This window comes from Mesoplodon densirostris, chromosome 3 (assembly GCF_025265405.1).
Source record: "Mesoplodon densirostris isolate mMesDen1 chromosome 3, mMesDen1 primary haplotype, whole genome shotgun sequence".
NCBI classification, from domain to species: Eukaryota; Metazoa; Chordata; class Mammalia; order Artiodactyla; family Ziphiidae; genus Mesoplodon; species Mesoplodon densirostris.
This window is the reverse complement of record NC_082663.1, coordinates 57,067,784-57,092,018: the sequence shown is the minus strand read 5'-3', so window position 1 is coordinate 57,092,018 and position 24,235 is coordinate 57,067,784. Positions and strand designations below refer to the sequence as shown.

The 24,235-nt window shown below is 43.5% G+C and overlaps 1 protein-coding gene across 4 annotated transcripts; it reads right to left on the bottom strand.

Annotated features, from left to right (window-relative positions):
• Positions 1–2,114: 2,114 nt before the first annotated feature.
• MARVELD2 (MARVEL domain containing 2) lies at positions 2,115–23,992 on the bottom strand. Of its 4 annotated transcripts, none has more exons than XM_060091737.1 (7): positions 23,956–23,992; positions 18,706–19,866; positions 16,867–16,902; positions 12,739–12,887; positions 7,992–8,163; positions 4,881–4,931; positions 2,115–3,925 (listed from the first exon to the last, which is right to left on the bottom strand). In XM_060091737.1, the coding sequence occupies exons 2-7, from the start codon at positions 19,849–19,851 to the stop codon at positions 3,803–3,805; spliced, it is 1,677 nt and encodes a 558-aa protein (XP_059947720.1). In that variant the 5' UTR covers positions 19,852–19,866; positions 23,956–23,992; the 3' UTR covers positions 2,115–3,802. The 4 variants fall into 4 exon arrangements, with proteins under 4 accessions (XP_059947720.1, XP_059947719.1, XP_059947718.1 ...); XM_060091736.1 differs by lacking the exon at positions 23,956–23,992 and adding an exon at positions 23,780–23,874; XM_060091735.1 differs by lacking the exon at positions 23,956–23,992 and adding an exon at positions 20,274–20,414.
• Positions 23,993–24,235: the final 243 nt, after the last annotated feature.

Genomic DNA, 24,235 nt, shown 5'->3' with positions numbered 1-24,235 from the left:
AATTCATTCTCTTAGTGAAAAGTACAGTTTGAATTGAGTATCTAGCCACCAGTAATTGAGCAAGCATCTTCCTGATATTTTACAAACATTATTCCATTTAATTTTGATAAGTTTCATCAGGTAGTAATATTATCCCATCACAGATAAGGAGGCTGATGCTTAGGTTCAAGATGACACAGGAAATAAAGGAGTCTTTGTTGCGGTGAGCTTGAAGTCCACCTTGCCCTTCTGCTGGGCTCCTCCTCCCTTCCTTCTAAGCCTGGCTTGTCTAAGGTAGGAGAGCTGCTCTACCACATGCTGGTGCAGCCTCCCAGATACTCTGCTTTGAAAACACTTATGGTATCAAAGTAGACCATTTAAAAATGATTACATGTATTATAAAAAGACTGGAAGGGACTTCCCTGGTGGCAGAGTGGTTAAGAATCCGCCTGCCAATGCAGGGGACACGGGTTCGAGCCCTGGTCCGGGAAGATCCTACATGCCGCTGAGCAACTAAGCCTGTGAGCCACAACTACTGAGCCCGTGTGCCTAGAGCCCGTGCTCCACAACAAGAGAAGCCACCGCAATGAGAAGCCCACACACCGCAACGAAGAGTAGCCCCCGCTCGCCGCAACTAGAGAAAGCTCGTGTGCTGCAACGAAGACCCAACGCAGTCAAAACTAAATACATACATAAAATAAAATAAAAATAAAAAAATAAAAGGACTGGAAGGATATGCTCTGAACAGTATATATCACCAGGGTGGCGGGACTTCCATTTTCTATGCTTTTGTATCTATTCGGTTTTTTTCTTTAAAAAATTTTTCTCTTTTTTAAAAAATTGAGTCAGAAAAAATTATAGATTTTTCCTATATTGTCTATCTTTTGAACATTGGTGCATCTATGTATGAGGGTCTCTACACAAACCATTTATAGAAAAGCACATAAGAAAAATGCATACTTCATCACCAACCCTTTATCTTCTCATTCAGATCTCCTGTTAGACAGTAACTTCAGGGTCTCTACCTGTTTTACTGACTACCATATCTTCAGTGCTAGAACATCTGGCCAATGAAAGCATTTGGCACATAACTGACAAATGAATGAGTGAAGGATATATACTTTTCTCTTTTCAAGTTTTAGATATGCTGGTATCTCCTCATATTAAGTGTCAAAATAGAATACATGTTAAAAGTCAGGTGAGAAAAAAAATGTACAGGGAACTATCTTTTTCTGAATCTCACAACTTGCTAAAGGTGGCTGTTATGGGTTGAACTGTGTCCTCTCCAAAGAAGATGGGTTGAAGTCCTAACCTCTGGGACCTCAGAATGTGACATTATTTGGACATAGGGTCTTTGCAGGTGTAATTAGTTAAGGTGAGGTCATACTAGAGAGGGTGGGTCCCTGATCCAATACGACTGGTGTCCTTATAAGAACATAGCCTTGTTAAGACAGAGGCACAGGGAGAAGGCCACGTGAAGACGGAGGATTGGGGCGATATGTATACAAGCCAAGGAATGTCAAAGACTGCCAGCCCAAACCGCCAGAAGCTGGGAAGGATTCCCCTACAGGCTTCAAGGCAGGATAGCCCTGCTGACACCTTGATTTCAGACTTCGAGCCTGCAGAACTGTGAGACAATACATTTCTGTTGTTTTGAGCTTGTGGTACTTGGTTAAGGCAGGCAGCCTGAGGAAACAAACAGTGGCCTTGACTTTGAATTCTTGCAAAAAATGGGGGAGGAGGAAATAGTCACTTGAGCATCAGGATCTACAAGTTTTCAATGACTTTCCAGTTTATTTTCTGATAATGGAGAATATGCCCAGTCAACTCAGGAACGCTAGAAAAGTAAACAATAAAGGATACACACAAAACAACAGGTGATTGAAATTTTAATATGCCTAGGTATTCACATAAAAACTGTAAAAATCAGCATTACAACATTGGTCTTCAAAGATTAACATTTACAACTGTAGTAAAATAAAGTTTCACAAAGTCAAATTTCCTTAACACTTCATTTCAATATTAATCTCTTCACAGTTCATCAAAATGGTATTATTTCATCTTTCTTTTATTTTTAAAGCATGGGTGCTCTTCCTTTTTTTTTTTTTTTTTTTTTTTTTGCGGTACGCGGGCCTCTCACTGCCGTGGCCTCTCCCATGGCGGAGCACAGGCTCCGGACGCGCAGGCTCAGCGGCCATGGCTCACGGGCCCAGCCACTCCGCGGCATGTGGGATCCTCCCGGACCAGGGCAAGAACCCGTGTCCCCTGCATCGGCAGGCGGACTATCAACCACTGCACCACCAGGGAAGCCCAGCATGGGTGCTCTTCTTAAGCAAAATGTTAACACGGGGTCCCAATATGTAAAACAGAAAGTGCAGCTGTTCTAGTTTGAGGTGGGGTCCAGAGGGAGCCTAGCCTCACACTTTCCTCGGTATCACCTCTTAAGACTCTTAGCACCCTAAGCATAGTCTGAGAACCATGGATTGAAAATAGTAACAAGATACACTAAATAAGATATCATTGACAAAGAAGAACTAGGAAGTTTATTCAGTAACCAATACTTGGTAAGCCTTTGCTTTTCCACATTCTTTTCTTTGGTTTCATCATTTAGAAAATTCCTCCAGTATTAATTGTTTGAATGGCAACTATATGAAGCAGAAATTGTATTTCTACACTACTACAGGGAAGTTATCTGCAAGATAGATGCTGCTGAATAGGAACCAATAACAATGATTTTTAAAAACATTTTTAAAGCAGTCTCTTGTTCACATTAATAAAAATAAAACATTTCTCATGAATAAAGCCTCAAAGCCAAGATAATTCTTGGGACAATGAAGCATTCCAATAAATCAAAGGGAGATTCTAAGCAGATGCAACATCATGGGGCCTTAGGATGGACATCTAAACAGGATAGAAACGGCAACAACATTCATACAATCCTTGTATTCAAGGTTTACAGAAAGGGCTGGGCTGTGGGGACCTTGAGAGATGTGCACAGTGATGCTGATTAGAGATAAGAAGGCTGCACTGGACCCCAGTAGGCACAGGGCCACAGGGAAGCATCTGCTTAAGGCGACGTGTGTAAGATTTATTTACAGCACAAAAAAAGAAAGTCATGAGGCCATGGCCTTGGATTAGCTGGCTGGACTTGCTCTTTAAGGTCCTTTCCTTGAGACTTATTCTATATAGTTTATTCATTCCACAATCACGTCTACATAGTTCAAACACTAATGCAGTGCTTACAAATGTGCCAGGCTCTGTTCTAAGTGCTTTACGAATATTAACTCATTCAATCCTCATAACAACCCTAGGAGGTAGGTCCTCTGATTAGCCCCATTTTACAGATGAGGAAATAGGCACAGGCAGATTAAACAACTTGCCCAAGATCATAAGGCTTCAAAATGTTGAACTCAAACCCCTTTCAAGGGCAGAAATGACATCTTTGGCTAGGAAGAGAAATTTGTCCTAGAAGAATCCCAGGAACTGGCCTAAGTAAAAAAGGAAAAAGCAGCACCAGAATTGATACTCCACTTGATCATCACACCACAAGGACACAATGCTTAAATCAATTTTAACAAGATAAATATAAATTGTACACAGATGAATCCAGAATTTCTTCCACTCTTAGTAAAGGCCCTTAGTAAATTTGAATTTGTTTTGAAATGTCTGAAATGCAATCACATACTGTTTTAACTTGACATACCAGCTAAACCAACTACAAGCTGATTCAGGAGGCGTTTGCTTCTCTATCACAGAGACGAGCATAAAAAAAGACAGTAAATAAATATGAAGCTTGATATAAAAAAGTGGTTTCAAATAAGTTTTAAGAATAACCCTGTACATCCCAGTTCATTACTTTATCATATTCTTGAATCCTTTGCTTTATGTGAGAAAGTTTATTCTTCAGATAATCACAGCGTTCTTTTTTTTCCAGAAATGTAGGATCCTAGAAAACAAACAAAGCTATTATCTCAGCCTCTGGCTTCCTCAGCGAAAAACACAAAAAAGCACATTATCACCCAGAAAATGACCTTTCATAGCAGATTTCAAAATCTGCCTAACAAGAATAACAGGTAAGCTCTCTACATTTTTTTCAGTGGATTTTATTTTTTAGAAGCTTTTGGTTCACAGCGAAATTGAGTCGAAGTAGAGAGCTGAGGCACCCTTCAGTATTAAAATACATTAAAAAGTAATTAATGGATTAATAAAAGCTCTTTCCATTCTCTACTAATTTGTGCAATTAAGGATGGAATTAGAAACCTGTAAAAGAACTTAATCTTTGTGAATGAAATGTGGGTGAAGAGCTCTATATGGGTGCTCATTTCCCTGGGTTCCTAAATCAGGACACAGCAGAATGTATTCAGGACAGAGACGAGAAGAAAAGGCACCCAGGGGCTTCCCTGGTAGCTCAGTGTTTAAGAATCTGCCTGCCAATGCAGAGGACACGGGTTTGGCCCTGGTCCGGGAAGATCCCACATGCCGTGGAGCAACTAAGCCCGTGTGCCACAACTACTGAGCCCACACGCCGCAACTACTGAAACCTGTGTGCTCTAGGGCCCACGGATCATAACTACTGAGCCCGTGTGCTGCAACTACTGAAGCCTGCGCTCTGCAACAAGAAAAGCCACTGCAATGAGAAGCCCGTGCACCGCAACAAAGAGTAGACCCCACTCGCTGCAACTAGAGAAAGCCTGCGCGCAGAGCAACGAACACCCAACGCAGCCAAAAGGTAAATTAAAAAAAAAAAAAGGCACCCAGCAGCCACCCATGGTCCCTAACAAGTAGCATCTTAAGAATTACAAAAAAAGAACTACTTTAGCTGCAAGAATCTAAAATCTGTCAGCTGTCACCACTGTACCTGGATAAGAATACACTTTAAAGAAGAAAATGGTTTTACTCACATTCCTTTTTTTCTTAAACTCTTCATGGACTCTTGAAATTCTCTCATGTTCCTAAAAATAATATACTGTATATGTGAATGAAAATACTTGCAGTTACATCATATCTCAAGAATGTCTCAAGAGTACAGTGGGCATAAGAACAGAAAACAATTTTTACCTAAGGCCATAATGAAAATATTCATACACGAACAAATTCAACTCACTGGATAAATATTTGAGGGCTTACTCTTGGCCAGGCCCTGAGATCCAGGGATGAACAGTAGGGCGAGGCCCCTGCTCGTGTAAAACCTGGACCGAGTTCCAGTGCCACTGCTTGCCGGCGGTGTGACTTGGGCAAGCTCTTTACAGTAAGACTTGGTTTCCTTATCAGTAAAATGGAAAAAATAACCATAACTATCTCATAGTGTTGTGAGAAGGTTCATTTATTTGAAATGATCCTTCTAAAGTGCTTGGCACATAATAACCACATTAGCTATAATTAGGTAGCATTTTCATCCCCTTTGGCAAGTTGAGACTATTCAACTTTTGAAAATAGCTAATATGAGGTTCCTTCCAACTTTATTCTAAGTTTAATAATAAATATGAAATATGTTAAAGGGTTGAATAGTCTATCCAAAGGAAATAGGTTACTAGAGCAATGTCCTCATTTATCCAGGTAAACCTATGCTTTGGAGATTGTGAAACACTGTAAACCTAATAAATACAAAAGAAAATGTAATAATTTATAGTTCTAAAAGCTTCCCCTGAGACCATTTTCCATCACAAATCCACATCCTTTTCCCAATATATTTTAACTCTTCAATGTTTTTTACATACTAAGATCATGAGTATTGTTTGTGTTTTGACTGCTTGCCATCAGTGAGATGAAGCTGGTTATTCAGTTGTCATCTACATTAACAGGTCCTGGCCTGGGACTGAACTAGCTGCCTGGGGGCAGGGGTGCTGTGCTGGAGACGCAGGCAGAGATGAGAGCTGTAAAAATCTATCCTAGACTCAGTCAGAGAGACTGAATTAGGAGGGTGAGGACCGGAGAGATTATTTTGAGCAAGACTCCTATTTGATGGGCTTAGAAAAGTCATGTGATGGTTTAATTTTTCACGGGTGCATGAGCAGGTGTGTGTGAGAACCCATGCCCCCAGCAGGCCCACTGGGCACAGAGACGCGCTAGGGGACGAGTGAGCCTTGCCGGGAGATTCTTGCCCACCACAAAGCTCAGCCTATGGCTGAGAAGAAGTTCACTTTTGTGATACAATTGATATCTCCACTTTAGATAAGGCCTGGAGGAGACACCGAGACTAACTGCGGCCCTGTCATTTGGCTACTTACTTGCCAAGCCATGCTGAAAAGCAAAGGAAATGACTATTGTGAGATTGTGTGGGAGTACTGTGGGAGGACTCAGTTTCTCAGCACCCGCTGTAATCAGGACCCTCCCACCCCCAATCGCACACCCACAAGCCTGAGCCCTTGCCCACGCATACACAGCCTACACACCCGATGCCTCTGGGCCTGGGCTCAAAAGGCCACATGTCACGTTCAGGTTTCTCAGCGTTATGTCTGTTAACCAGCTTGCTCTTCCCGACCTGCGGTGATCCAGACGCTTGGTGCCTGCTCCTTCCTTCCTGCACTCCTTTGAGGGCATCTAAACCTGGTCACCCTTCTTGGACCTGTGGACCTTGCTTGTTCTCCAAATGGTACTGACCCTGAACCTGCAGTATGTGCTGGATTTCTCCTGCTTTCTGGTACTGGCACCTCTTAGCCGACACCCTTCCATCACTCCAAGACTGGGAAAATGTCACCACTCTATACATTTGGCTTAGAGGACTTGTAATTATAACTCATTTAAATGTACACTTAAAGGTCTGGTCAAAACAAAGATGCCCAATTAATGCAGGTCTCAGGAGAAGAATCTATCTATCTATCTATCTATATAAAAAATGTGTGTATATATTATATATACATACATTTGACATTTACTAAAAAATGCTGTATGTTTTTAAAATTTCAATTACACAAATAGATTAGATGAATACATTCTCTTTAAAAAGGATAGGACATTACACACAAATGTTCATAGCAGCATTATTTATAATAGCCAAAAAAGTGGCAACAACCCACTGTCCATCATCTGATAAATGGATAAAGAAAATGTGGTATATTCATACAATGGAATATTATTATTTCACCACAAAAAATAATGAAATATTGACTCTTGACACATAGATGAACCTTGAAAACATGATGCTAAGCAAAAGAAGCCAGACATGAGGCCACATATTATATCATTGCATTTACCCATACAGACAGAAAGTACATTAGTAGTTGTCAGTGGTTGGAGAGAGGGGAAATGGGGAAAAAGTGCTAATGGGTGTGGGTTACTTCTTGGGGGGTGATGAAAATGTTCTGGAATTACAGTGGTAATGGTTACACCCCTTTGTGAAAGTACTAAAACCCACTGAACTGTATACTTAGAAGCAGTGAATTTTATAGTATGTGAATTATTTCTCAATGAAAAATATAGGTCAGGTAAAAAATGCCATTGATTATGAGGGCATCCTGATTTCCCAGATATTAAAATGTGAAGAAAAAGAAAAGACAGAACATTAGAGAAAACACTTCAGTCCCCTATGACTGCCATCTCCACCCTGGTTTTCCTCTCTGCCATCATCACAGTTATTGGTCTGAAGCACGAGGCCTATAGCTCATGTATGCAGCTTCAGATCCACTCTCCGTCCCTGCCCACTGTGCTCTCTGGGCTTGGGGTGCTGACTGCTTGGCTGTGACTTACCTGGGAGAACGCATGGCCACTGGCAGTTCCTCTACACCCCCGTCCACCACGTGTGACTAAACCTTCCTCAGATTACCTTAGAGTGTGCTATCTGTCTCCTCTGGAGCCCTGACTGACCCGGTATGTATGCTGGCAAACTTATACTTTACTTAAGTAAGAAAACAAAATACTGTTTAATAATTGAAGGCAAAGACATTAAATTATATATTTTGAACGGTCACCCTGAGGATCTCAAGGGAGCTTCCTAGACAGCAGATGCAGATGGTTATGCCTTCTCTACACGTCAAACGAGGTCAGAGTTCATCCTTCCGCTTGCAGGCACTCACCTGCTGGTTTTCTGAACGATGAGGCAATCTGCTCATCACTGCATCCAGCTCATCAAACTTCTTCAAGATGGCTTGAACTTCTGCAGAGAGCTCTTTGTACTCTGAAAACTGGTCCTGGAACACAGCTTTATAGCGTTCTCGTTCATCATCCGTCTGAATCATAGGGTATTTCCTGAGGAAAAAAAATAAACCAAAGTGGAGGTGTGGCCAAGATGGCGGAGGAGGAAGACCCTGAGCTCACCTCCTCCCACAGGCATGCCTAAGTTACATATATCTACAGAGCAACTACTGATGAGAAAGACTGGACGACTAGTAGAAGGTATCTTCTACAATTAAAGATATAAAGTAGGCACCACCAGATGGATAGGAGGGTAGAGACATGGTACAGTATAGTCAACACCCATACCCTTGGGTGGGTGACCCACAAATGGGAGGATAATTGCAAGTGCAGAGAGTCTCCCCAGTGAGTGAGGTGTCTAAGCCCCACATTGGGCTCCCCAGCACTGGGAAGACAAGCCCCGAGAATGTCTGGTTTTGAAGGTCATCAGGGCTGACTTTCGGGACTCTGAGGGCTGTGGGAAATAGAGACTCCACCCTTACAGGGCACGCACAAAATCTCACACGCTCCAGGACCCAAAGCAGAAGCAGTGATCTGAAAGGAGCCTGGGTCAGACCCACCTGCTGATCCTGGAGAGCCTCCCGCAGAGGCAGGAGGCCACTGGAGCTCACCCTGGGGACACAGACACTGACAGCAGCTATGCTGGGGAGCTCATTCTACCACGAGGACACTGGTGCTGGCAGGCGCCATCCTGTAATCCTCCCTCTAGCTTGCTGGCAAAGGGACTGGGCCCTGCCCACCAGCCTGTCAGCACCAGTACTGGGATGCCTCAGGCCAAGCAGATAGCCAGGTGGGGACACAGTGCCACCCACCAACAGGCCAGCTGTCTTAAGATCCCCTGATCCCCCTGGTGGATGGGGCCAGGATCCCATCCACCAGAGGACCAACACCAGCTCTGGGACGCCTGGGCCCTGCAGCCAGAGACCCCAGGACCCAGCTCTGCCCACCAGTGGGCCAGCACTAGCTCCAGGACCCCAGGCCCTGGCCCCATCGACCAGCGGGCTGGTACTAGCCCCAGGATCCCCTGGGTCCCAGCCCTGTCTACCAGCAGGCTGAAGTCATGGCACCCCCAGACGCCAGCACACCCACCAGAAGGCCAGCATCAGCGCTGAGACACTCTCGGTCCCTAAGCCAGCTGCCCTGGGATCTGACACCAGCTTTGAGACACCTGGACCCCACACGGCCAGCCATGTCAGGAACCGGTCTCACTCAAGCAGGCTGACCCTAGATATGGGACCCCCAGGCCTACAACCACCAACCCTGGAAACCAGCTCTGCCCATCCATGGACCAGCACTAGCCCTGGGACCCCTCAGGACTCCACAGACAGCAAGCTTATGACCCAGCTCCACCCACTAGTGGCCGGTAGCCTCCACACAAGGCAGGGCCTGGCAACCAACAGGACTGGGGGCTGGCCATGCCTATCAGACCACCCACAGTAGTCAGCCTGCCACAACAGAAGGACCCACGCAGCCCACATAGGGGACACCCTTAGAGCATATAGCCCTGGTGACCAGAAGGGAGTGCACTGCTGGGACACACAGGACGTCTTCTACAAAAAGCCACTTCTCCAAGGTCAAGAAATAAAACCAACCTACCAAATACACAGAAAGAAAACAGCAAATTAGGCAAAATTAGGCTACAGGCAGTTATGTTCCAAATGAAGCAACACGATAAAACTCCAGAAAAACCAAGTAAAGTGGAAACAGGCAAACTACCCAATAATACTGGTAAAGATGTTCAAAGAACTTGGGAGAAGAATGGATGAACAGAGTGAGAAGTTAGAAGTTTTAAACAAAGAGTGAAAAAATAAAAAGACATACTAAGCACAGCTGAAGAATACAGTAACTAAAATGAAAAATATACTAAAAGGAATCAACAGTAGATTAGATCATACAGAGCAACGGATCAGCTAACTGGAAGACAGAGCAGTGGAAATGACTCAAGCTGAACAGAAAAAAGAAAAGAAAAAAAAAAATGAGAACAGTTTAAGAGACCTCTGGGACAACATCCTGCATACTAACATTCACATTATAGGGGTCCCAGAAAGCGAATAGAGAGAGAAAGGGGCAGAGAACATATTTGGAGACATAATAGCTGAAAACTTCCCTAACCTGGGCAGCAAGGGAAAAGCAACAATTTACTACAAGGGAACTGGCATAAAGCCATCACATGACTTTTTAGTAGAAACTCTGCAGGCCAGAAAGAAGTGACATAATATATTTAAAGTGATGATAAGGAAACACCTACAACCAAGAATACTCTACCTCAGTGGTCCCCACCCTTTTTGGCACTAGGGACCAGTTTCATGGAAGACAGTTTTTCCATGGACAGGGTAGGGGTGTGGGATGGGTCAGGTGGTAATGTGAGTGATGGGGAGTGATGGGGAGCCGCAGATGAAGCTTTGCTCGCTTGCCTACCCCTCACCTCCTGCTGTGCGGCCTGGTTCCTAACAGGGACTGGTACCGGTCTACAGCCCTGGGGTTGGGGACCGCTGCTCTACCTGGCAAGGCTTTTGTTTAGATTTGTTGAAGAGATCAAAAGTTTTAAAGACAAGCAAAAGATAAAAGAGTCAGTATCACCAAACCAGCTTTATAAGAAATGTTAAAGGAATTTCTCTAAGTAGAAAAGAAAAGGCCACAGCTAGAAATCTGAAAATTGCAAAAGGAACACTCTTATTGGCAAAGGCAAATATACAGTAAAGGTAGTAAATCAGCCCTGTTATAAAGCTAGTAGGAAGGTTAAAAGACAAAAGTCATAATGTCATCTATATCCCCAATAAGTAGTTAAGGGAGACACAAAACAAAAAGATGTAAAATTTGATGTCAAAAACAGTAAACGCTGGGGATGGAGAGCAAAAATATAGGGTTGTTAAAATGCGTTCAAACTTAAGAGATCAGCAACTTAAAATAATCACAGATAGATACATATATATATACAGTTTGCTATATATAAACCTCATGGTAACCCAAACCAAAAATCTATAATAGAGGGGACTTCCCTGGTGGTCCAGTGGCTAAGACTCCACACTCCCAATGCAGGAGGCCCAGGTTCAATCTCTGGTCATGGAACTAGATCCCACATGCATGCCACAACTAAGAGTTCACATGTGGCAACTAAAGATCCCACATGCCACAATGAAGATACCACATGCTGCAACTAAGACCTGGTATGGCCAAATAAATAAATAAATATTAAAAAGAAATCCATAATAGATACACACACAAAAAAGAGCAAGAAATCCAAACATAACACTAATGATAGTCATCAAATCATAAGGGAAGAGAGCAAAAGAAGAAGAAAGGAACAAAAAAGAACCATAAAAACAACTCCCAAACAATTAACAAAATGGCAGTATGTACACACCTATGAATAATTATTTCAAATGTAAATGGACTAAATGCTCCAATCAAAAGACACAGAATGTTTGGATACATGCATATGTATGGCTGAGTCCCTTTGCTGTGCACCTGAAACTATCACAACATTGTTAATCGGCTATATTCCAATACAAAATAAAAAGTTAAAAAAAAAAAAAAGGAATGAAATCTTGCCATTTGCAACAACACGGATGGACCTAGAGGGTATCATGCTTGCTGAAATAAGTCAAACAGAGAAAGACAAATACTGTATGATTTCACTTACATGTGGAATCTAGAAAACAAAACAACTGAACAAACATAACCACACAGAAACAGACTCATAGGTACAGAGAACAAACAGGTGGTTGCCAGAGGGGAGGGGGGTGGGGGAAGTGAAGCAATAGGTGAGGGAGATTAAGAGGTAAAAACTTTCAGACGCAAAATAACTGAGTCACAGGTACAACATGTACAGTATGGGGAATATAGTCAATAACTATGTAATATCTTTGTACGGTGACAGATAATAACCAGAGTTATCCTGGGGATGATTTTGAAATGTACAGAAATATACATTTCACTATGTTGTGCACCAGGAACTAACAGTGCTGTAGGTCAATTATACTTCAAAAACAAACAGACAAACTCATAGAAAAAGAGATCAGATTTGTGGTTACCAGAGGCGGGGGGAGGAAGTAGGGGGAGAGGGAATTGGATGAAGGTAGTCAAAATCTATAAACTTCCAGTTATAAGATAAATAAGTATTAGCGCTGTAATGTACAACATGATAAATATAATTAACACTGCCGTATGTTACATATGAAAGTTAAGAGAGTAAATCCTAAGATTTCTCATCACAAGGAAAAAATTTTTTTCTATTTCTTTAATTTTGTATCTATATGAGATGATGGATGGTCACTAAACCTACTGTGATAATCATTTCAGGATGCATGTAAGTCAAATCATTATGCTGTACACTTCAAACTTATACAGTGCTATAGGTCAATTATATCTCAATAAAACTGGAAGAAAAAAATAAACTGAAGTGATAACTTTTTCACTAAAACAATAGGAATAGGAAATCAGCTTATTAGCTTATTCCTCAACGACCATACTGTATCTTCAATTCAATATACTACCTCTCAGGAAACAAACAACTGTTCAAATATAATTGACTTTAAGCAGAGTATTAACTTGTAGACAAACAGAAAAGAGAAAACCCAAATGGAACCTCTATTTTTACCTTGAAGGAGGACTTAGGTAGATACTCACGCCACATAGTCTGGCATCACGATCGGTTTCGGGATGTGGCCAGGGGGGATATGTCCACTCAGTAGCTCAGGTTTCATTTTTTTTGCTCTCAGTTCTTTAAAATTAACTTCTTGGTCTCTCTGTCTGTCACAACCGGTGGCCATGTCACACTACAGTTAGAGAGAAAAAGAGGATTTATTTATAAATGAAGGCAGAAGAAAAAACAAAAATCCCAACTTTATTCTTAGAAGAAAACTGGGGGGCGGGAGCAGGAGGAAGAAGAGTAGAGACAGCAATCAACAATTTCCCCTCAGAATTACGTGTTTTATAGTCACAGAGTTGTTCGGAACACTTTTTTAACAGTTAAGGGAAATAGTGAGCTAAGAGAGTATATAATAGATAAAACACCCTCCAATCCCAGTCGTGGGATCATCAAAGGTGGATGATGAAATGGTAAATGTGTCTTAAGTACTTTTAAGATTTATACCCCAACTAACTGTAAAAGAACAGAAAATGTAGTTCAAAATAAGAAATTCATCGATAAAAATGGAACAAGTCGACTTAAATGGAAAAAGAAAAAAATGACACCAGCAACTTCAGATGAATCAATTACAAGTAGCCACTGAGTAGGTCAGAATGGGGGACGAGTCACGTTGCTTCATCATCTGAAAAGGACAGCAAGTAAAACCAAGGGAAGGGCGGTGGATGGCTTTACTTTCCCAGGTGTTCTTAACCTGCGGTTCCTTGAAGAGGTCTACGAGAACGCTGGAGATAGTGGTTTAAGTCAGCTGGCTTCTCCACTGGAGAGCTCCTAGAGGTCTCTGTAGGAAAAGGATCCATTCAAAGAGGGCGAAAGAACATGAGACAGAAATGCCCAAGGAGGAAGCATGGGGACAGACCTTAAGAGCTAAAATAGGGCTTCCCTGGTGGTGCAGTGGTTAATAAGAATCTACCTGTCAATGCAGGGGACACGGGTTTGAGCCCTGGTCCGGGAAGTTCCACATGTGCGGAGCAACTGGGCCCATGTGCCACAACTACTGAGCCTGCGCTCTAGAGCCCACGTGACACAATTACTGAGCCCGCGTGCCACAACTACTGAAGTCCGCGTGTCTAGAGCCTGTGCTCCGCAACAAGAGAAGCCACCGCAATGAGAAGCCTACGCACCAAAAAGAATAGCCCCCGCTCACTGCAACTAGAGAAAGCCGGCACATAGCAATGAAGACCCAATGCAGCCAAAAATAAAAATAAATAAATTTATGTTTTTTTTAAAAAGAGCTAAAATAGCCAACAGGAGGGACGCGGAAGTGGAAGACCCAGGGGAGCCCACTCCAGAACAGGCAGGGCGAGGTGGATGTGCAGCTTTGGGGTTGGGAAAAGAGTGCTTGGGGGCCCCACTGGGCAGCGCCCAGAACACCAACCAAATTGTGAGGCTGGTGGATGCCAGGAGAGGGGTTTCCATGTTACACATAAAGGAGCAAGGTTCAGAGAGGTTCAGTAAATTCTCCAAGGTCTCAAGGCTCTGAGTGGAAAAGCCACAATGAAAACCCAGCACTTTTCCGGGAATTCCCTGGCAGTCCAGCGGTTACAGCTTCTCGCTCTTACGGCCGAGGGCCTGGGTCCTATAAGCTGCATGGCTCGTCCAAAAAAAAAACCACCTAAAAACCAAAACCCAACCACCCAACCAAACAAGCCAGCACTTTTTTGGCTCATTGATTCTTTAAGTGAGCAACACGAGGAAACAGGTTTACTTAAATGTATACCGCTCAATCCTAAAGCTAGAAATGAGTTTGTGATGGGGAGGGGGGCGGGCAAAGCCATCCTGCTTGAGTATGTTGATCCCATGACACAGAAGAAAGCTCCCTCCACTCACCCCTTGGGGCTTCAGTCCAAGCTTGCTGAATTAAACTCGCTGAGCTAACCGAGAGGTGCTCGGGAGGGACCTGACTCCATTTAAAACAAAATATAAAATGAGATTTTAAAAAACCTTGCTCTTTACCTTGTCAGGCAGCTTTTAAAATCCTTTGTTTCCTGATTTCTCTATCTCTGAGGCTGCCTTTGAGGTCTGGTTTAACATTAGCTCATTCTAGAAACTACCAGCTGTTAACTCACCAAACAGCAGCAGCCCACAGATTAGTGGATTAATCGGATTAGACGTGGAGGCTGCTGACTTGCCCTGGGGTAGGGCTACCAAGACGGGAAGCTTGCACCCGAGGCGCTGGGTGGAAGGGGAACCAGGTCCCCTCGGCCAGAAAGGACGCCCAGCCATCGGCCCCAGACAGCAAGAACGTGAGTGGGGAGCAGAAAATCCAGAGGAACGGAGATCAAACAAGAGTATTTTAGGAAACATATTCTGAGGTCAGTATCTATCCCACTTTGTTCCTCGCTGGTCGGGATGCCATTTCTTCATCCTAATGAATTCTTTTATGTTTAACCTTGAAAATCCATCATGGTATTAAAATTAGGGGAAACTGTTTTGGCTTAAATAAGTGGATTTCCATTTCATGGCATCCCTTTTTATCTTCTAAGTATTTAACCATCTGTTTCTCCCAAGGCTGCCTGAGGAGTGGCCAGGGAGCACACTGACTCCCTAGTCAGTAGCCCCAGGTGTCAGGCTCGGTTTTCCTGGTCAAAATCACGAATTCTACCCAGGTGACTACGTTGGGGAGGAGAATCCATATGAGTTTTCTCCCCCCTCAGGTAAAGTTTTTTCAAGCAGAAACTATTCATTTTCCTTACTTGCCCATCTCTAATTCTAAGATTCACCTTTTAATATAAAAAGGGAGTTCTAAGAAGTCAGAATATTTCCACACAGACTATTTCACCTGCTTTACTTTTCTTTTTTTTTTTCTTCTGTTTTTATGATCTTAAAATTTTCTTCACTCTTTTTGGGTGAACCTCACTGATCATCAGTGCAGAAAACCCTACTGGGGAAAAAATATCTAGAACTAGATATGACTCAAAAAATTAAAATCTCTTTGGTCTTTGATGGGAAGGAGGTAGATGGGCTCCAGCCCTGGGACACACCACTTTCAAACAGTACTCCTGATTACAAACACACGGCCCCAGATTTCATGACCTTTCTTTGCATCTAGCAAAAACTAGCCTTGTCAGCACATATGAGAAACGCTTTACCATGAAGCAAGAGAAAGTAATTAAGCCATGGGGTAAGTAATGCTATGGATATAATTACTAAGGTTTTCAAATTAAAAATGGGCTGGGGCTTCCCTGGTGGCACAGTGGTTGAGAGTCCGCCTGCCGATGCAGGGGACATGGGTTCGTGCCCTGGTCCGGGAAGATCCCACATGCCACGGAGCGGCTAGGCCCGTGAGCCATGGCCACTGAGCCTGCGCGTCCTGCAACGGGAGAGGCCACAACAGTGAGAGGCCCGCGTACCGCAAGAAAAAAAAAAAAAAAGAGTAGCCCCCGCTCGCCGCAACTAGAGAAAGCCCTGTGCAGCAACGAAGACCCAACGCAGCCAAAAATAAATAAATAAATAATAAAAATATTTTAAAAATTAAATTTAAATATGTAAGGAGAACCAACTAGGTTCACTTGTAGAAGCTTCATCTAACAAAACTAAAAGATGCTACAAATAGCCTTGTCTGATTTGGTCCTCTTAGTATTAGAAAAAAGCTGAGGGACTTCCCTGGCGGTGCAGTGGTTAAGAATCCACCTACCAATGCAGGGGACACGGGTTCGATCCCTGGGCCGGGAAGATCCCACATGCTGTGGAGCAACTAAGCCTGTAGGCCACAGCTACTGAGCCTGCACTCTAGACCCCACGAGCCAGAACTACTGAGCCCACGCACCACAACTACTGAAGCCGGTGTGCCTAGAGCCCGTGCTGCACAACAAGAGAAGCCACCGCAATGAGAAGCCCGCGTACCGCCACAAAGAGTAGCCCCCACTCGCCGCAACTAGAGAAAGCCCACACAAGCAAAGAAGACCCAACACAGCCAAAACGTAAATAAATAAAATTTTTAAAAGGAAAAAAAAAAAAAAAAAGAAAGAAAGCTGAAAGTCGTATTATGAACTTAATGCAATAGATACACTTTTACAGACAGATGGTCTACTCTATAGATAAACAGATAAGAGAGAAAATTATTTAACAAATCTAGAGATAAAATATAACGGGAGCTTTATTCTTACCATTTTCCTTTTCAATGGCAATGATGGCTCACTTACCTGGAACAAAAAGAGTTAAAATGACTTTTCAGAGGTGTGTGAAGCTACTTTGCAAATATTTTTGTCCATTTGCATCTACAGCCCAATCTCAACTTTACAGATGTTGATTCTCTACTGTACAGATGATCCTCCTACTCTTTTGGCCACATTTTGATGGGCCAGTGGAGAACCAGAGGAGGAGGGATAACTGTGATTCCCTGTCAATCAGGAGCAGAGAGCAGAGTTGGAAATATGGAGACGGTGGTGACTCTTATGTGAGTTGCTTTGAATTACCTAGAGATTTTATTTATTCTTGGTTCCTATTACCTTGCATGATTAAAGAGTTTGGGATGGTTAAATTATAAAATTAACAGAAAAAAGCTATATGCCATTATGTCTTTTAACATTTAGGAAGTTACAGCAACACACAAATAGGAATCATAGGTGACTCAAGTTTAATTAACCGCTATGTGAAGTCTTATAAAAACAAATTTTTGTTGAGAAAAGGAAAAGAAATAAAAGTACTGTTGATAACAGTCATATTCATGTAGAATTTGAAATGATAAGAACTCCGTTGTTATTAAACTTACATAAAATTATAAGGAAATGTGTGCTTCACTATCTGGATTTCACACTGATTAGAATTTAAAGTTCCTTACTTTGTATACACAGATGTAAATTAAAAAAATAGGTGGTGCAGTGGTTAAGAATCTGCCTGCCAATGCAGAGGACATGGCTTTGAGCCCTGGTCCAGGAAGATCCCACATGCCGTGGAGCAACTAAGCCCGTGCACCACAACTACTGAGCCTGCGCTCTAGAGCCCGCGAGTCACAACTACTGAGCTCACACGCCACAACTACTGAGCCCACGCTCCACAACAAGGGAAGCCACCGCAATGAGAAGCCCACGCACATACCGCAACGAAGGGTAGCCCCCGCTCAACTCAACTAGAGAAAGCCTGTGTGCAGCAACGAAGACCCAATGCAACCAAAAATAAATAAATTAATTAAAAAAAAATGCTTACAGTGCTGAGATAAATTTTTAGAAACAACTTGAATCTATGTCAAATTCTAGTAAGATAAATACATTTTATGACACTAGAGTATGAGGTTCTGTGTAGAACACATAAGGTACCTATTATAAAGTTAGTCAAGTTTTTTGCTGTTGTTATGAATAAGATTAAAAAAAATACATAGGTCAGTGAGTAAATACGTAGGTTATTGAGTATATAAGGAAGGATTTTATTTTTAGCTATAGTTTTGCCCAATATACACCATATGCCATTGTACCTAGGAAGTCTTTGGAAAGTGGGGAAAAAAATGCATGGTATAGTTGACTTAAAATTAAGAAAATATTTAAGGTAATACTGACATTTTCAGAGGTACAGGAAATTCGACTACACACTCCTCCTTAGAAGAAGAAAGCCAAACATCAACTTATTTCAGGGAATAATGAAGTTAGCAGAACATACTCCTAACATTTTTGCCACCATTCCAAAAAAAATATTTTTAATAGGGCTTTTATATAATCTTACGCAGGTATTATCATCATTTCTTCTTTGTAGAAATTGTTTTCCCCTTAAGTATCGGACAGACAATACTGCAACCGACAAACTATATACGGTATTACACATCTGGGGTCTACCTGCAACATTCTACAAATGACACACCAGAGTGGGTTATCCTGGTCAGAGCATGTCAGATGCTGAGTGGGGCCTTTTGAACTTCAGACCCTTAAAAACAACAACAGCTTTGTTTTGAGAACTATACATATTTAAGGAGGAAGTAAACAGAAAGAAAGAACAAAGATCATGAAATCCCTTACCTCCTGTTGCTCCAGGAATTCCCTATGTCTCCGAGCCGCCTCGTGCCTCCATAACTTTAGGCAAACCAAAGCTCCAATGAGATAAACAATCATGGTGACAAAGAGGAAGATCATCGCTGCTATCTGTCCTCCTTCCACCCGGCAGAACGCTGCATTCACTGGCGTGTTAAATAATGGATAGTAGCAGAGTCCACCTCGGTTGGTATCATTCACATAGACTATGGCTGCGGCCATGTACAAGATAAACAAGGAGACGTTAATTCCAAATTCAGTTAGGGGCCACCAATTTGAGTCCAAAAGAATGGTCCGATAATACATGGACATGCCAAGCACCAGAATAATAATGGTGGTGATCCAAGCCAATCCAGCAACCACAAGCACAAAAGGGGTTTTGGGGCCACTATAGTAATAGCCCCCATACATACTGCCCAGGCCACCAACGCCTCCCATGCCATAGGGTGAATATCCGAACAGGTTATACCACTCGCTGTCCTTGTGAATGTACGCTGTGACACAAGCGAAGACGCCGGCCCCCAGAAGCAGCTCCACCACACCCAGAATCCGCAGCAGGCCTGCCCATGACTTCATGTAGGAATACCTCAGGTGATACTCCTCCACCTTCTCACTGTAGGTTCGGGCTGTGTGTGTGCGTCGGCCTAGGGATCCGTAGGGATCGTGGGGAAACATTGCCTCGGCCTCTTTCCGGGAACGACCGTTGCCTTCTGACCCGCCCTGAGGATCTTCGAAGGAGTTGGAGGGTGAACAGTGGTTTGGTCTCGCGGGAGAGGCTGGAGGTGAACACTCCACTCCATCGGAGATGTATCTGATGTCTGACACCGGCTTATCCCACTCTGGGTCCTTTTTCTTCCCTCTGAAGAAGTTCTTCCAGGACTCAGGGACAAAGCGCCTTACAGGCTTGAGATCTGGCGCTACGGCCGGTTCCTCTGTGTCACTTGAGTAGAATTCTGGGCCGAATGGTGGCTGTAATGGGAGAGGGGGTGGTGGCAACGGATCAGCGCTCACAGCCAGCTCACTGTCGTGAAGAGTCTGGAAGGTTCTTACAGTGCCATCTTGATAGTTTGAATCTCTTGGGACCTCATCGTAGTGCCTGTCCCGATTCCTGGATCTTCCGTCATTTGACAACATTTGTGATGCTCACACCTGGGGCCAAGATTAAAGTTATCACTTATGCTTAGTTATTTATCCTTTCAATGATGCTGGTTTTATTCACTTAGTAGCAAATGATCATATTCAGGAAACCAACATGATCATATCTAATTATTATGATATATAAAAATGACAACATAAATTATGTACACTTTAAACGTGTAACAATTATGTTAGCCAGGGATCTACTAATCATTCTATGAGATTTTAAGGGCAATCAAAATTTTAAATCTTAGCTCTTGATTAAAACATAAGTTGAATTTACCTATGAGCCCTATAAACAACAAAATGCAAAAAACCAAAAATGAGACTAAATTTTAATAATACAGGATGCTAACACATTTCAAGTAGAGTCCTTTCCTCAAATATCTAAATCAACATATTTAAGAGTCTGAACATACCAAAATGTGATGGGTCAGCAAATACTCTTCACTTTCATTAACTCAAGTCTGCTTTGGAATGGCCCAGGAGAAGCAGTCTGATAAACACAGGGAGTGGAGAGTCCCTTTCTTTTCTAACTCGGGAAGTCAGGTTACGGGAGTTGCTTCTTCCACTCTAATAGTATAACACTTGATACTAGATATAAAAAATTGAATTCTCAGAAAAATAAAATCACCAAAGGCTAAGATTCCCCGAAAGTACAGCACAGAGCCGCAGCAATGGCCATGGACATCACTCTCTCCAGACCAATTATTTAAAGGTGACTTGCTGTTGCCATGGAAAGACTCAAAAAGTATCTTACAGGGTATTCAATCCACCTGAAAAATAAAGCATAGGAAAAGCACTTTTTATCAAACCTGTTGATTTCCTTCATGAAATCAATGACCTGGACATGTATGTAAAAAGGAAACTATTTGCTAATATAACTACTAGGTTTAAGGCACAATGATTTTCTCCCTCAAATTGCTCATGAGTATTTACTGAATACTCGCTGGACACATGGCATTGTACTTGGCACTGTAAACGTCTCAGAATTAAAGCTGGTAATCCCACCTTTACAGTGTTGAACAATTTAGAAATTCCTAAGGCTTTGTTTTGTTTTACTTTGTAAAATGGAGATCACTCAACAAGTATTTACCGAGTGCCTGCCATGCATCAGGCTTGCTGAAGATGTATCAGTGAACAAAGCCAATGGAAATCCTTGCCTTCATGGAGCTTAAATTCCAGTGGGGGGGGCGGTGGTGACAAATGATAGATAAAGCAAGTGAAATATATCGGATGCCAAGGAACAAAGTTAAGAAAGAGGGTAAGAAGTGCAGTGTGGACAGGGTGTTATAATTTTAAACAGAGTGACGAGGGAAGTCTTCAGAGAGAACATGACATCTGAATATAGATATGAAGGAGATGAGGGAGGAAGCCAGGCAGGTATAAGGGGTAAGTGTTCCACACAGATGGAACAGCTAGTGTAAGAGCCTTAAAGTGGGAGTGCCTGGCATGTCCGAGAACTGTTCAGGAATGGAGGCAGCCGCAGGGTGAGTAGTAGAATTGAGGACATCTGAATCGTTAAGGCTTAAAAATCATTAGAGGGGCTTCCCTGGTGGCGCAGTGGTTAAGAATCCGCCTGCCAATGCAGGGCACGTGGGTTTGAGCCCTGGTCCGAGAGGATCCCACATGCCGCGGAGCAACTAAGCCCCTGTGCCACAACTACTGAGCCTGTGCTCTAGAGCCTGCGAGCCACAACTCCTGAGCCTACGTGCCACAACTACTGAAGCCCACACACCTAGAGCCCATGCTCCGCAACAAGGGAAGACACCACAATGAGAAGCCCGAGCACCACAGTGAAGAGTAGCTCCTGCTCGCCACAACTAGAGAAAGCCCGCACGCAGCAATGAAGACCCAGTGCAGCCAAAAATAAACAAATAAATAAAATAAAATTTAAAAGTAAATAAATAAAAATCATTAGAAAGATTTAAGGCTTCTATTGGGAGTGAGAAGCCATTGGAAAATTTTCAGTAGAGGTCTGACATGATATGACTTATTTTAACTGGATCACTCTGGGTGCTCTGTTAAGAGTACATTCCAGGAGAAAAGGGTGAAAGGAGGGAGACTGGCTAGGAGGCCACTGAAATACAGTTGACCCTTGACCAACATAGGGGTTAGGGGCACCAACTCTCTTCGCAGTCAAAAACCCAAGTGTAACTTTATAGTCGGTAATATGTAGTTGTGGTCCCGAATCCACGGATTCAACCAATTGCAGACCACGCAGCACTGTAGTACATATTTATTGAAAAAAAAAAAACCGCATATAAGTGGACCCCTGCAGTTCAAACCTGTGTTGTCCAACTGTAATCCAATGGACCATGGTGGTAGCAACGAAGATAGCAAGAAGAGGTTAAACTCTATGTTCAGGGAATTAAAAATTTTTATTTTAGAAATTTCCAAACACAATAAAAAGTGGAAAGAACAGTATTATGAGCCCTTATGTGCCCATCAACCACTTTCAATAATTATCAATTTATGACTAATCTTGTTTCGTCTATACCCTCTACCTTATTCCTTTTGTCAACAGATTATTTTAAAGCCAATCCCAACATTTCTCCAACCCTCCAGCTTAGTCCTGGGAGAAGGAGCCTGAAGAGAGTCTGAGATACCTGTTAGAAGTCCAGGTAAAGATATCAAGTAGGCAGTCTACCCACAGAAGGGTATTTACTACCACAGACTAAATACAATCACCTGGGTACTGGGTGGAGATGGAGAAGAGGTCTAAATTCTAGGGTCTTCTAATGGGCTACTCCAATTTTAGAGAATTAACTGTGAGTCCCAGGATGGTGCCCAATGCAAAGTAGGAGAAAAAATTTAGTATAGAAAAAAATTTCTATAATGATAGCAATTAGCAGGGTTTTTTTGTCTTTCATCGCTTTATCTTGTCTAAAAACATTTAAATTCTAGGAATGCATAGTACTACTATAATTCTTGAAATACATTTTCCTAAAAATAGTAGAGGCAAAAGCACAACAAATAACTTTAGCAAGTTTTACATATCCTTCAATATCTTTGATACACAGGCGTTTAAAGGATACCGGTTGCTTAATTTAACTCACTGGCAAAAGTATGCTTCACTATAATGGATTTAATTCATGCTCACCTGTGAAATGTGGCTTATTTGAATTATATCATCTTATCATCTTATCAGTGTTTAAATAAAAAGCCAAAATTACAAATTTGAAGAACTGTGGAATAGCAAATCATGTAATTTTGGAAGGGAATAATAGTCAGTTGTATTTTACCACATTTCAACGTCTGGATACCCCTAGCATCTCTCAGGGTGTCACTGAGAGTTCACTTAGAATCAGCACGCTGAGGCAGAGCGGGTCTTTGTTTTGTTCCAGCCCCCGGGGCCCGACTCCATTCAGTTGGCACACAAATCTCCGAAAGTCAAAGCGGTGGGAGGAGAAATGGTTCTCCCCAGCGAAGTGTTATAGGAATCCAGTTGGTCACCTTTACACCAACAGAATCACCACTAAGCTGGCTTTAAAGTTTTGCTGGCCCCGAGAAAGGGGCCGATTTCAGACGTTTCTGGGTTTCCAGGGGGATGGGAAATCCCCTGCGCTCTGAACTGAACCCTCGAGCGAGTGCCCGGGAATACAGAGCATCCTCGTCTGGGGTCCCTCCCCAGGCCGCGGCTCGGCGCTACGCCCCCGACCCACCAACCTCGCTCAGTACTCAGCTCTGCCCACCCAGGTGCGCGTCTCCACGTCAAAGGGAAAATACACTCTTCGTCTCCCGAGATTGTCCCCAGAGTGGCCGGAACTAAGTCGGGCCGTACGTGCCCAGGTCGGGATAACCCCGCGGCCGGGGGTGGGCGCGTCTCGCCCGGCACCTGTGTCCGCCGAATGAAACCTGGCTGGCCGAGGGGCCCTCCGGCCTCCCAGGCCCCCCGCTCTCCCCGGGGCCCCGCACCCCTTACCGTGCCGGCGTCCGGCCTCGGGCGCAGGTAGTGGCTGGCCGCACAGCGAGCGCGCCGCTTCTAAGGACCGAGGGACGCCGAAGGCTCCCTCCCCGCCGCCCGCCGGCCTAGGGTCCACCGGCCCCTCCCCGCCCACTTCCCGGTCACGTGGGCCCCACCCCTGGCGCCCCGCTCACCTGCGCAGTCGCCGGGAAGTGCGCGCCCGCAGCCCGCGGCTCTGAAACCGGGATTGGGCGCCGGGGGCGGGGCCGAGCCGAGCTGAACTTCGCCCCGCCTGGCTTTGTCAGGCCCGGACTCCCGCCTGGGGCCCGGGCGGGTCGGTGCACTCAGCCGCACCTCACCTCAAGGCAACAGCTAGGAGAGCTCTGGAAAGGTCGTTAAGGGTGAGAGCAAACCCTCCGGAAAGTTTTCTTCGCAAGGTTGCAATCCCCTTCCTTTCTATTTTTGAAAAAGTTT

Bases quoted from the DNA above. Each gene is read 5' to 3' on its own strand.
- MARVELD2 (XM_060091737.1), bottom strand. From the start codon at position 19,851: ATGTTGTCAAATGACGGAAGATCCAGGAATCGGGACAGGCACTACGAT. The intron at 8,164-12,738 runs GTGAGTATCTAC...TTTTTTCCTCAG, and splicing joins GTGATGCCAGACTATGTGGC to GAAATACCCTATGATTCAGA. The intron at 4,932-7,991 runs GTGAGTGCCTGC...TATTATTTTTAG, and splicing joins ATCGTTCAGAAAACCAGCAG to GAACATGAGAGAATTTCAAG.